Source organism: Lactuca virosa, chromosome 3 (assembly GCF_052849685.1).
Source record: "Lactuca virosa cultivar CGN04683 chromosome 3, Lactuca_virosa_CGN04683_v6, whole genome shotgun sequence".
NCBI lineage: Eukaryota > Viridiplantae > Streptophyta > Magnoliopsida > Asterales > Asteraceae > Lactuca > Lactuca virosa.
The window spans coordinates 409,575,901-409,589,408 of NC_136428.1; the positions used below are offsets into that span (position 1 = coordinate 409,575,901).

Consider the following 13,508-nt stretch of genomic DNA (forward strand, 5'->3'; position numbering starts at 1 on the left):
ATTTTCCTTGATCTGTTGTTTTATGGTTCTCATGGGTATAGTTTACTGTTGTGTAATTATTTTTTTCTCTCAGCTTCCTGCACCAAAGCGAGGCGAGATTGTTAGACAGATTGGTGATCCACTAAGAACCAAGCTTCAATACCTTGGCAGGCTTCTATCACTTGAAATGGGAAAAATTCTTCCAGAATGAATAGGGGAAGTTTAAGTATGTACTTAATCACTTTTAATTTTCAGTACCTTGTCAACAATTGTTGATGGTCTTCCTCTTGGCCCAGGAATTGCAACTTGTAAAGTTCCACACATCGCCATTAGCATAAAATTTAAAAACTCTAAGCATCTATTTTTTAGTAAAATTAGTTTTAAATCTTACAGGAGTAATTTCCCATTCAAAGGCACCACTATCTCGGCCAGCAATACCACGCTCAAAACTTTGAATAGCATAGTCATCCTGCATGTTTCAGTTAATCATAAATATTTTTTTGAACTAAAAGATGGTGAATTAAAGAATAGAAAAAAAGGTTTAAATATACTATACCTGATGCTCTCTTGTAAGTTCATACATATCAGCACATATTTCATCAACATTTCCCATCTTAAAATCATTGAAAACATCCCACAACCCGTCTTTCAAGATTCCATCAACAAGAGTGTCATGTCCAGATTTAGATCCTTTCCTGAAATTCAAAACAGTTTCCACCTTTTTCTGTAAGCCCTTACTATAATGAGAACAAAGTAACACAATAATGATTAAATTTAAAGGTAACATTCACCTTGCTTCTGAAATGTATTTGGGGACATTAGACATGCTTTCCATGCCACCAGCCACAACTACATCATTTATTCCCAATTGGATGCTTTGTGCTACCAACATAGTTGCTTCAATTACCAAAAACAAAATATGTAAATTTTCCACAATTTTATCTCAAAAATGAATACAGATCATATTTTACAATTGCATACCTTTCATCCCCGATGCACAAACTTTGTTGACTGTGGTGCTGACAACAGTATTAGGGATTCCTGCACCTAATGCTGCTTGTCTGGCGGGACCTTGCCCTAAATTTGTACCAAGAACATTTCCAAAAATAACTTCTTGTTCCTAATGCTGCACCTATGGTGCTGACAAGGTACGGATTAAATGGTCTTAAATAAAGTTTTTTCATGGCAGGAAGTCATTGTTATGTGCAACTTTGCTGTGGGCTTAAGTCGACAATTTAACGGATCTGTGATACCTTCTGTACGTAAGCTCTATTCCCATTTCCTTTCATATTTCAAAAATAAAGAAAAATAATTTTAAGTAGGTGTGGGGGTGTTATGGGAAAATACGTTGCAGGGGAATTGAAGCCACCTTCTCTTGGGATGTGGAAAAGTAGTAAAATTTTGTGTTTAGTAATGGCTTCTTCACGTTGATCTGGAAAGCATCCACAGTTAATGCCATCTAGACCAAGGTGGGCTGTTGCTAATGGCACAGGTGTAATTTTAAGTGTATATGATGAGGAAGTTGCTCGTTATGAAACCACTACTCTAACTGCAGCTGTTGTTCCTGCTCTATTACTTCCTCCTCCAACAACAGCCCTGTATGAGCATCTTTTTGCAGGGCTTCCTGCTTTAGAGCCTTATGCAAGGCTCTTCCATAGGTACTATGCTATTGCTAGTCCAAGTGCTACTTAAAGACTTCTTCTTGGACTATTAGAAGCACCACCTTCATGGGCTCCATATGCTCTTGATGCTGCTGTTCAACTAGTCGAGCTTCTTAGGGCAGCTGAAGATTTGGAATGATTGGCTCCTATCTTCTTTTTTGATATTTATACGCAATTTTTTTCTTAGGTCGGTGGTGGCGAAGTTCAATACCATGGTGAGGTTGCAAGGCTTAAAGTTGCCATGAAGATTGTCAAAGGATAAATTACTCACGGGTTCCTTTTAATTTTGTACATGTTTTGCTTTTCTATAATAAATGTTATGCAATATTAGCAATGTATTACATTTACTTACTATTGGAATGATAATTTGTATTTGATATAATAGTACAATGAATTATCTATCTTATTTATTGTATTTTATTTTGTATTATAAGACTTTTAATGTGTTATTTAATTTGAAAATTACTAAATCTATCAAAATATATAATTTTTAAAACATTTAAAATTATGACACACAAAAATGTGTGTCGCCTTTCTTTATGACAGGGGCTTTAATGATACGCAATGCGTGTCTTAAACGCGCGTCGTAAGGTTACGACACGCAAAAGCGTGTCCTCTTCTTTTATGACAGGGCCTTCTTTGTCACGCAATGCGTGTCGTAAACACGCGTCGTAAATGCGTGTCGTAACGGCGCGTCGTAAATGCGCGTTGTAAATAGACGACGCGCAAAAGCGTGTCATCTGTCGTTATGACAGGGCCTTCCTTGACACGCATTTGCGCGTCGTAAAAGGCTGTTTTTCTAGTAATGATACCAGTACCAATGTGAATCTAAGTCCTTTCACTGATCACATGGTGAAAGGTATTTCTTTGCTATTAAAAATAGGAAATAAAAATAACATGGGAAAATACCCGGAATAATAACACTGAAAAGCACATAGCACATATAACACATAACATACAATTGTTCCTATATATTCAACTCACCGTGAAATAACTGGGGGTTAAAATAGTAAATTGGGCAGCACTTCAGCTCTATAATTGACTTTCCTCGTTTAAACCGGGAGTTTTCTTGATAACTGGGCTCTGCGAAGGTAGAGCTTTAAACCGAAAAAATAAATTTCTCGGGGTCTTCAGGCACTTCGGGACGTGTTTCGGGTGCTAAAATTGATACCGGGGCTTCGGGGTATGTCAAAATAGTGAAAATATTGAAAAAGGGGTGTAAAATGCCAATTTCTCCAAATTACCCGAGAAGGCTCGCAAGCCTTGTATTTATAGGGCGAGGATGCGAGGGTTCGGCCGAGAAGGGGTTAGTCAGCGAGGGCAGGTGGCAGCAGGAGGCGAAGGCACGCGGCGCGCATGCGAAGGGCCACATGTGCGAAGTTCGGACGCGACACGGAGCGAGGCGCATCGGACGTGGGTTGGCTGCGACTTTGGTCGAATCCGGAAGCTACACACGTCGGACTCAGCGTGTGACTCACCGAGATTGGCCTTATCCTTGCAAGATTCCTCGGAAATTGTGCCCAAATCTTCTAAAATCCATAACTTTCGCATACGGGCTCCGTTGTTGATGTTCTTTATATGCACGCGTAGGTAAAATTATGCTCTACAACTTTCATTTAGACTTCATCGGCTAATTTTGAGTTTATTTTTAATATTATTATTTTTAACAGACCGGGACAGGAAAATCCGTTAAAAATTCATAACTTCTTCATCCGACGTCCATTTTCGTCAGACTTTCTACCGTTGTACTACTAATTACGAGACCTTCAATTCTCGTTTAGCTTGTGTCGGCTAAAAATCACTCGATCTAAAATTCGAGTTTTTAGCTGTCTACTACTAAGCTGAATCTTAGAAAAATTATAACTTCTTCATACGAAGTCAGATTTTGGTGTTCTTTTTATTTAACTTCTCGGTTTAACGAATAATACGACTTTCATTTAGATTACTAAGGCTAAAAAGTAGTTTATCAAAAACTCACTTTTTACGTCATTCGGCGTCGTGCCGGTTTTGTCGCGGATCTTCGATTGGTCATAACTTCTTCGTTATAACTCGGATTTCGATGAGGTTTTCGCCTAAATGTTTCTAACAAGATTATCTACAACTTTCAATAATAAAATTTTACTTATTTCAAATTTTATATTTTCATTAAATTTCACCATTTGACATTTGATTGGAATCTCATAAGACTTCTAATACTTTCTGAATGATTCTAAGCATAGTTTTACTTCATTTCTAGTAAAAACCATCCGTTAGAACTAAAAATTCAAATTCACATAATATTTTGTAATATTATTCACTTTTATAAATTACAATACACGATAAGTGAACGTGTATGTTACAAATACCTCCTCCTTTTGAGGATTTCGTTCCCGAAATTACATCGATTAAAATAAATGGGGATATTTTGCTCTTATCTCATCCTTATTTTTCCAAGTATAATTTGGGCCTCGATGGTGTTTCCACTTGACAAGCACCAACTAAACTTCTTTATTATGTAGATGAGTTGTTATTTCATTTACGATCTCTTCAGGCTCTTCGACATATCTTAACTTATTATCTAATTTCACCTCAGATAATAGTACTGTCTCATCATTGATGCTCAAGCATTTGCGCAGATAGTTCACATGAAACACATCATGAATACCTTTTAATTCTTCCGACCATTCCAAGCGGTATGCTTGTTTACCAACTCTCTGGATGATTTTGAAAGGACCAACAAATCTAGGGCTTAGTTTTCCTTTCTTCCCAAATCGCATAATGCCTTTCCACGGGGATACTTTTAGCATTATGAAATCACCCACCTGGAATTCTATGGGTCGTCTCCTCTTTTTTGTATAGGACTTTTGTCGATCCTGGGCCGCTTTCATTCTTTCTCGTACAATTTGAATCTTGTCGGTGGTGTCTTGAATAATTTCAGGGCCTAAAGGATCTTCTGTCCTATGTATCGCCAACATAATAGCGTACGACATTTGCGACCATATAATGCTTCATATGGTGGCATTTTGATTGAAGCGTGGTAACTGTTATTATACGAAAATTCGACAAGAGGTAAGTATTTATCCCAGTTACCATCGAACTCCAGGACACATGCACGAAGCATATCTTCTACTGTTTGGATTGTTCTCTCCGTCTGACCATCTGTCTGGGGATGATAAGCTGTGCTGAGAGTAACTCAAGATCCCAATTCACGTTGCATACTTGCCCAAAAGTGAGAAGTGAAGCGAGTATCACGATCGGAAATGATCTTTAGTGGCACACCATGTCTTGCAACAATTTCATCCAAGTATACTTGTGCGTATTTCTCCATTGGAGCCGTTTCACGCATGGCAAGAAAATGAGCGCTTTTAGTCAGGCGGTGGACGATTACCCAAATGCTATCATGCTGTCTAGCAGTCTTTGGCAATTTGGTAATAAAATCCATGGACAGTTCTTCACATTTCCATACAGCAACACTAAGACTTTATGGGGTTCCATAAGGCTTTTGGTGCTCTGCTTTGACTTGTAAGCATACTAAGCATTCCTATACATATCTCCCAATGTCTGTCTTTAATCTAGGCCACCAATAATCAGCTCTTACATCATAGTACATTTTAGAACAAATTACTGAAATCGTCCCTATGGTTTGGGTAAAATTGCATGTTGAGACCTAACTTTTTTTTTGCACTCGGGCAGTCCCTAACATATCATTTTGTTGTGTCTACAGTCCCTTGTAGAGATAAAAAGACTATATTACCCTTGACATTTTCTTTTTCAGTTTTTCTATATTTATAAATTATTTATTAATTAAAGAAAATAATTTATAAGTAATTTATAAATAAGTGGGTCCAACTACCATTTTCCCCTTCCCCTCCACCATCTACCTCCGGCAACCTCCATCTACCTCCGACAACCTCCGGTAACCTTGGTTTATAAAATGAAAACCTGCAACTACCCCCACCACTCTTTATAAAATCAAAACCTTCAATCAATACTAAGCTAAACCATAAATCAAAATAAAATCCTACAAAAAATGATCAATGATCAGTCAACTACAAATTTGGAACATCAACTGAGGGGAGTCAATGGAGGGGAGGAAGTCGTTTTCTTGTTGTGATTCTCGTTGAGATTGATGTGATTCCGACCATCCAACCTCCAAACGACGACCATCTTCTTCTACCTTACATCGTCGCTTCCTCACCATCCACCCCACCCCAACCCACAACTGAGGGGAGTCAATGGAGGGGAGGAGTCAATGGCTTGAGCTCCCACCACCCCACCCCAACCCACAACTAAATACCCAATAAAACCCTTTTCAATGGTTTTCTTCTGCTTAATTATCTCATTCCCCTCCCAAATCGGTAAAAGAACAGAACACTTATGATGGATCTCTCGATTGTCTTCTTTCTCGACTGTTTGTTGATGAACCAAGAGAAACATACTTTCACATTCTTCTTCTGGTTTGAATTTTGGTGTTGAATAAATTCTCGACTGTTTTTCGATTGTCTTCTTTCTCGGGGTTGTCATCTGTCTCCACCCATATGCGTTGAATAAATTCTTCTTTAATCTGCATTCCATTGTTGCTTTTTGGTGTTGATTTGGATTTCAGTTGGTTTTTTTGCAGGTTTCGTTTCTTGATTTGGTTTTGATTTGATTTAGTTGATTTTGATTTGATTTCAGTAGGTGTAGAAGTAGGTAGAAAGAAATGATGGGGCGGAGGGTGGATCTAGGGCGAGGAAGATTTTTGATGGTGAGGGGTTCAATGGTTGTCGACGGTATAGGAGAAGGAAGGCCCCCGGAGAACGTGGCAGTCGGAGAAGATGAACCCACAGTGGCTGATTTGGGGTACAAATCTGGAACATCAACCGAGGGGAGGCAATGGAGGGGAGAAGATTTTTGTTAAACTTTTTTCTTAAAAAGATAATATTATTAGAATTTAAAATCAATAATAGAAAAATAGAAAAACAAATAAAAAAATTAAAGAAAGGGTATTTTAGTCATTTCAGGTGTGGTAGGGACTGAACGTGCAACAAATATAAACAATAGGGATGGTCCGAGTGCAAAAAAAAGTTAGGGACCAAACACGCAATTTTACTCAAACCACAGGGACAATTTCAGTAATTTGTTCTACATTTTACTTGTACGAGGATGTATTGACAGTTTAGATTTATGGGCTTCATCTAAAATCTTCTGTCTTAATCCACCAATCTTTGGAATCCATAGCCGATTCTTGAATACCTTTAATCCTCGTGGATCATCAAGTAAAGCATCATTATAATGTATCATCCCTTCTTTCTTCACATTTTCTGGCTTTGGGGTCTCTTCTTGCCATTTCTCTAATCATCTAAAATAGTGAATTTTACTGTAGTATGAGTAATAGCATAACACATACTATTACGATAAACCTTTATGCTAAGTGCAACGGAAATTACATTGGCTTTTCCAGGATGATAAAGGATTTCACAGTCATAATCTTTGATCAGCTCCATGGCTCGTTGTTGTCTCATATTCAAAGTTTGCTGACTGAATATGTACTTGAGACTTTTGTGGTCGGTAAATAATTGGCATTTTGTACCAAAAAGATAATGCTTCCAAAGTTTTAGGGCAAATACCACTGCAGCGAGTTCGAGATCATGAGTGGGATAATTCTTTTCATAATCTTTCAGTTGTCTTGAGGCATAGGCTATCACTTTACCACGTTGCATCAACACACAACCGAGTCCCAATCTTGAAGCATCGCTATATACGGAGAAATCATCATCACCTTCTGGGAGTGATAAGATTGGAGCATGAGTGAAAATATATTTTAGAGTTGAGAAAGTTTTTTCTTGGGCTTCACACCATTCGAAATTCACTTCCTTCCGTGTAAGACTCGTGAGGGGTACAACTATACGAGAAAAGTCTTTAATGAATCTGTTGGATTAATATCTAAGTCCATAACTATATTTTGTATGTACTTGACCCGACCCGGCATGGTCCATTTGGGTTGCACTGCATCGACACAATTTATATGGATAGTCTTTTGAGAATAGTATATTTATGATTTATATTAATATATTATAAGTTCTAATATATTAATATGGAATCATATTATTTAATTAGTATTGATCAAGAATTAATTTAGAATTAATTAAGTGATAAAAAAGAACTAATTAAATATGGACTCTTATATATATGGAATGGGCCAAGTTCATTTAGGTTGGGCTAAGCTTTCATGGATGGTCCATGGAGCTTTTAACCCATGAATCCTATGTAAATGAAAGGTCATGGGTATTAGGGTTTACATGGATGTAACCCTAATCCTCCATAATATATAAAGGGGTCCTTGGCTCACAAAATTGGCACAAGTGTGTGAAAATAAGACTGTGCCGATTTTAGTGTGCATACATATTCTCTCAAGTTCTTCCACGGTGTTTTGGTGATTTGTGATTCCATTTGAGGCTTCCACACTATTGGGGCTAAGCTCTTAAAGCTTGAAGACATCAAGCTACATCAAAAGGTATGACATCTAACTAGAACTTTGTAGTATAGGTGCTTCATAATATGCTAGTTAGGATGAAACCTTGGAATAGTTAATATTTGCATGTATAATAGAGAAAACATAGATCCAAGGTTTATAGGGTTGCATGTACACCATAGGAGTGTTAGAATGCTCAAAATCCAACAGTGGTATCAAAGCCATGGGTTGTTTTCTGTTATATTGATGCAAATGTTTTATTTTCAAGTTGAAAAAAAAAGGAAAAAAAAACATGACGTTTGTCAAATTTTAAGATAATTACATATTTTGTGAAAAACGAATTATTTGTAAAATTTGAATCATTTGTTATATGAGTTGAATTAGGTCAAATTTAGTAAAAGATAAGATGATATGATTATTTTATTAGTTTTAAAAGTTTGATCTAAATGTTTTAAGGAGTTACATATTTTGTCATAAAATTTTGGAGCTCAAAAGTTTTTTTTTAAAGTTGTGATCTTAAGGGTTTTTGAAACTTCCATAAGTTACGGATATGAAATTTAAAAAAAAACAAATTTTTTTTGATTCAAAGCTTTTATGGAGTGACAAAATTTGGAGTTAATGTTTTAAAGAATTCCATAACTTGTTCTTAAGTTATGGAACATGGAAAGTTTCATCATAAAACACCATTAATTCCATAAGTTATGGAATCCAAAGGTTTTCAAGAATTACAAAACTTGCCCTCAAGTTTTGAAATTTGAGAAAAGTTTTTTTATGAAAAAAAGAATTGAATTCTAAAACTCTTGGGTTCATAACTTAAACAATTAATTAAATGGTTTTAATTTTGAGTTTAATAATTGGAAGTATGATGTTTTGTTGAATAGTTCAAATTAACTCTTATGGACTTTATTAATAGTTAATTAAAGCGTTTAAATAAAAGAGTATTATTAATCCATAAATATATGGTTTGAGTTTAATTAAATTAAAAGTCTAGTTTAATTAATAGATTAAACCACCAAGTATTTTAAATGTCTAAAATACACCCTTATACTATTATAATATTAAAAGTTTAAAATATTATATGTATAAGAGCAAGTCGTCTTACCATTAGTAGGCCTCATTCACGAAGCCGGTCTATAAGGGGGGTATAAGGTTACTGCCTATAAAATGGCAGTTTAATGGGTGTCCACTCTCACTCACCGCTTCCTTGACCGGTGGAGGGTCGTTAGCCGAACAGGTAGGACAAGGACTATACTTCTCCCTTCATTATAAGTATAATGATAAGTACTAAGTAACTAAACACTTATAAATTCCCAATCTTAGTTACTTAGGAAAATGTGAATAAGGTGCTCATCCATGAAATTACACTTTGCACTTTGTTTAAGCTGTTAGTGGAGCGTGTGTGGTTAACCGGCACACTAACCTGGACTTAACAAGGTAGGCAAAGGGTAACTTAATGTTTATCATAGTATCGTTGGAGCGTGTGTGGTTAACCGACACATCGATTGAGGGGTAAATATTAAGGGTACCAAGTATATTTGCATGGTTACTTCACACCTTGTTTTGTGATCCTCGGCATCCCAGTCACAAAACCTGAAGGGCACACTCGAGATTGAAACATGCCATTGAAAAGTTTAATGAATCTCAAAAGAATCTAGGAGTTTCAAAACCAATTAAAACCTAATAATACATTTCGTTTATCATGGTGGAAATTGGTGAATCGTTATTTACCTACCTTCAAATATTTTATAGCTTGGATTACGACATCCCTCTTCCAAGTTATAAAATAGTTTGTTGGTTCCTAGCCTTAATATATCATATTGGGTGCTATATTAAGGACTTAAATCAACTTTACCTGAATTTCTCCCATTGTTGATGTCTGGTTTAGACAACAATGATCTTCCCAAACTAAGCTTTCCTAATGAATATGACGTCCCGAGTTTGGCTCATGGAAGTCATACTTCTCTTCCTCCACCTCCTCCAATTATTCTCCCTAACCCACAAGTTCAAGGTCACTCAAGCCCTAATGGCAAGCAAGGTCTATGTGTGATCACATCTTAGAGATGAAGTCACATATTGACAAGCCGGGAGAGTTGGGTGTCAAAGTCTTGAGAAAGTTGGATGTTCAATCACTTTCTAAGTCACATAGTGAGTTCCTTTGGGACTACTATGAAACAGACTATGACATGAACCTTAATGATCATATCTATTTGCTTGATGCTGCTGAATCAGCATTGATTTGGAACGATAGTAAAGCAAATTTGATTAGAAGATCAACTTCGCAAAAACTTTATGGACAGTGACAATGGTGACACTGGAAATCCAGAAAAAGCATTCTCTTCCCAATGGAAAGGGATTGGCCATAGTTAACCCGGTTGACCAAATGGTAAAGAGAAAGGCTAAGTCTGAGATAGTCCCATTACCAAAGGGTCCATATGTTTATTTTGCCAAAGGAAGGGGCGTTGATTGCAAAGCTGCAAAATTTACCTAAGGATGTTAAAGTCAATTAGTTTGACTCTACATCAGGTAGAGCTCATTATCTAACTCTGTTAAGTTCTATTCTGAGATCCTCATTACATGATGTGACTGGGTCACATGTTGACGTTTTAAGAATCAAAGAATAGAGAGAAATCTTAAAGAAAGTATATGCTGATTCTGATCGCGAAGGTGAATTTCGATCGCATCAGAATTTTGAGCAGTTGCTTAAGAAGTTATGATATATTGCTAAGGAATAGATAACAACAATTTTCCATGTGGATTGTAAGGATAAGTTTTTCCGCAAAGTTTTAAAATAAAAGAAAATTGTTTAATTTTATTTATTTGATGTATCCTTACAATGGCATTTGTGGAAAATTGTTGCTTATATGATTCCACTGACAGCAATATTGGAAAATGGGTTTGATTCTTTCATTTGTGGTAGTGTCTAAATTTACCAAATCAGGAAAGTTCCTCATCACCCAAGTTTCAATTGGACCGAAACTTGGAATCATGCAAGTTGAATAGTGTGATGAATGAGAACTTTCAAGCATTGGAAAATCAAGACTAATTACTTGTTCACATGGATGTGTGAGTCAAGTGAAGGACTAAAGAGATCGAGTACACATTCTTGTGCACTGGTCATGTCCACCACAAAGCTCGTTAAGACTATTTGATTTACTAAATTTTAGTAAATATGGTTATACTTACAAGTTTAAGTATAATTTTGAAACATTGGAAAAGTCTCAATCTATGGCAGAACGAATGGGAAGAATCAAATTAGGCAGAAAGATAAAAGTTTCTCAAATCTGAAAACTTGGGAGAGTACTTTAGTATCATGTTTGTTATCATCTTAATGATTTACAAATCATATCACAATTAGTCCTCTAAAGGTCATCTTAGTGCATTCTTATGACTAAGAAGAGGAGTCATGAATTGTTGAAATGGTTAGATCAGGAAGATGAGTCATACTTCGTTCCAAAACAATTCTTAGAGTCATACTGCAAGATTGTAACTTGAGTGACATATCTTAAAGAAGGGTTTAAAACACTTGTCAAATGTAAGAGTAAAAGTGTCCTACTCTTGTACATTTGAAATTGGTAAGTTGTGATGTTTTGGATAAAACAAAGACCAAATAAGGCCAATTGTGTGAAGTGTTTGTCTTGATAAAGAATCTGCACTATCTCTTGAATATTTGGCAAGATAGTCTTATATGTCAAGAGGATAGTGGGAGTCTTAAAGATCCTAAAAAGAATTTCAAGAACTAATCAAGAGTAAAACCCGAGGTTCTTCACTAGCACACGACTTGATGTTTATAACCTATCGTGTTGACATATTCTGTGCCCATTCCAGTTAAAGTTGGCTTCGCATAGGAGTTCTGAAAGTTCTCAATTGGTTGCGTAACAACTTGGAAGCAATGGCAGGCCCTGTACTGCCAGGTGGCAAGAAGTTAGGATTGCATAAGTTCAGTCCATATGAGTTTGGATTTGTCATTATCCTTGTCTTGTGACTATGGTTTTGACAATTCACCTGGATAAGAACACATACACCATAAAATCTAAGGGTCATAACGTTTCTCTCCGATTCATGAAAGTGATGGTGAGGAAATACTTCCACCAAGTAGATTTAAAGCAGATGGCAAAAGGTCTAAACAATTGAGACTATGATTACGACATCCCTTTTCATAGTTCTGAAATTGTTTAGACACACATGCATGCTATCTAAGGAAAGCTGTATGATTTTGATAAAGTTTTATCAAAGCATCTCGTATCAGAAATCTGATCTTTGGTAAGAAAGTCAATAAACTATTGATTTCTAGAAGTCCAGCTGATTTCTGAGTACATGTCAAAGCTAGTGGGAGCATAAGTGTTATGCTAATAATCATCACGTTAGTGGGAGCATGATAATTATTGTTAGTGTTGCAAGTTTGCAATGTTAATTATAGAAAACAAAAGTTTCAATTCGTGAGGCTGCAGGGATTGAAAAAGTTGTTTTGCTATAATTAAGGGAGATGATATACTTCATTTCAGTTCTAAAGGCTTAGATTGAGACCTTAGTCATCTTTATTCAAGAATATATATATGAATTTCATGTTGGATTGGTTCAACTGAAGGAAATTCTATATATTACGTTCTCAAAATTCGATTATGATTACGGCATCCCTCTTCATAGTCAAATTTTGAAAAAATGGAAAATAAAAATATTGTAGCAAAAGACTGGTCTAGAATCATGTCTTTATGTGAGACATCATGAATCGTATACCATTTGCTTTGGGTACAGGATCGATTGCATGTGCTATAATATTTGTCATTTCTAAATTTTTCCAAATGCCCAGAGGCATTAAGAAGGGAAAAGGTCTAGAATTGGATATGACTAAAATGATTAAGAAATTGTCGAGGACAATCTGAGGTTTACCAAAGATTGGTTGCTCAGGGACAGTTGGAAGTATAGTGCTAATTTTGGAAGGACCATATTGACATATTCTGAAAAGAGGCATCTCATATTCAGAAGTGATAGTCAAAATGAAAATATGGAGTTGTCTCCATAGGTGGAAGTTATCTGTGTAAGATTAGAAAACTTAATGCAAGAAGCATGTCCAAAGCAATGTACTTTGAATATGAGACTTAGTTTCCATGGAGTTGATCTCCATTGGAATACCTTATAATGAATGTTGACAAGTCTTTGTGACTTTGTACATATTCATTACAGGAGGGTCAGTGCATATAAATTTAAAATCTAAACAGATTTCGATAAATGATAGGAATTTGAAATTCTCACATTTTTCGATAAGGATTTGGGAGTGTGAAATTAGAATCATTGAAATTATGTTCAACTGGTTTATTTCACAAACTAAGGATCATAGACAAACATAGAGTGCATACTTGGTGTATGGCAAATCTATTGTTTAAGGAAAACATAGTGTACATGCATGGAGCATGGGACAACTAGTGTTTTTAATTCAA

The 13,508-nt window shown here is 36.0% G+C and overlaps 1 protein-coding gene across 1 annotated transcript; it reads right to left on the minus strand.

The window, feature by feature from the left end:
* Positions 1-337: 337 nt before the first annotated feature.
* Positions 338-1,268, minus strand: LOC145165026 (acetyl-CoA acetyltransferase 2-like). Its single transcript, XM_079083666.1, has 5 exons — positions 1,233-1,268; positions 961-1,099; positions 771-876; positions 536-674; positions 338-448 (listed from the first exon to the last, which is right to left on the minus strand). Exons 1-5 carry the CDS (start codon positions 1,266-1,268, stop codon positions 338-340), a joined length of 531 nt encoding a protein of 176 aa, XP_078939792.1.
* Positions 1,269-13,508: the final 12,240 nt, after the last annotated feature.